This window comes from Corvus brachyrhynchos, unplaced genomic scaffold (assembly GCF_000691975.1).
Source record: "Corvus brachyrhynchos isolate BGI_N302 unplaced genomic scaffold, ASM69197v1 scaffold280, whole genome shotgun sequence".
NCBI lineage: Eukaryota > Metazoa > Chordata > Aves > Passeriformes > Corvidae > Corvus > Corvus brachyrhynchos.
This window is the reverse complement of record NW_008236198.1, coordinates 247,027-247,357: the sequence shown is the minus strand read 5'-3', so window position 1 is coordinate 247,357 and position 331 is coordinate 247,027. Positions and strand designations below refer to the sequence as shown.

The following is a 331-nucleotide window of genomic DNA, read 5'->3' as shown; positions in this document are numbered from 1 at the left end:
AGCCCACGCAGAGGGGAGGGAAAGTTTGAGAAGAAGAAAAGAACCAAGGGAGGGAGGGAAGGGGGAAGAAAGAAAGAAAGGAATGGAGAGAGAAAGGGCAAGGCAGGAATCGAGAAGAGCGTGTGGAAGAGGGAGGGAAGGAAGGAAAGAAGGAAGGAGGGAAAACCAGGCGAGGCGCGGGCCGGGCCGGGCCGTACCTGCATGGTGACGACCCTCAGCTCCTCGGTGGCGAGTTTCCTCATCTGGCTGGCCAGGACTTGCGCCTCGTCCAGGATGGAGAACTCCGCCTCGGCGGCGCCCAGCGCGCACAGCAGCGCCAGGACAGGAGGCC

At 61.9% G+C, this 331-nt stretch overlaps 1 protein-coding gene across 1 annotated transcript in view; it reads right to left on the bottom strand.

The window, feature by feature from the left end:
* Nucleotides 1-325, bottom strand: part of CACHD1 (cache domain containing 1) — a 91,073-nt gene extending 90,748 nt beyond the window's left edge. Inside the window, exon 1 of the mRNA XM_017740702.1 lies at nt 198-325. Within this exon, the coding sequence (XP_017596191.1) occupies nt 198-242 (45 nt within the window). The 5' untranslated portion in view covers nt 243-325. The remainder of the gene's footprint in view (nt 1-197) is intronic.
* Between the last annotated feature and the right edge of the window lie 6 nt (nt 326-331).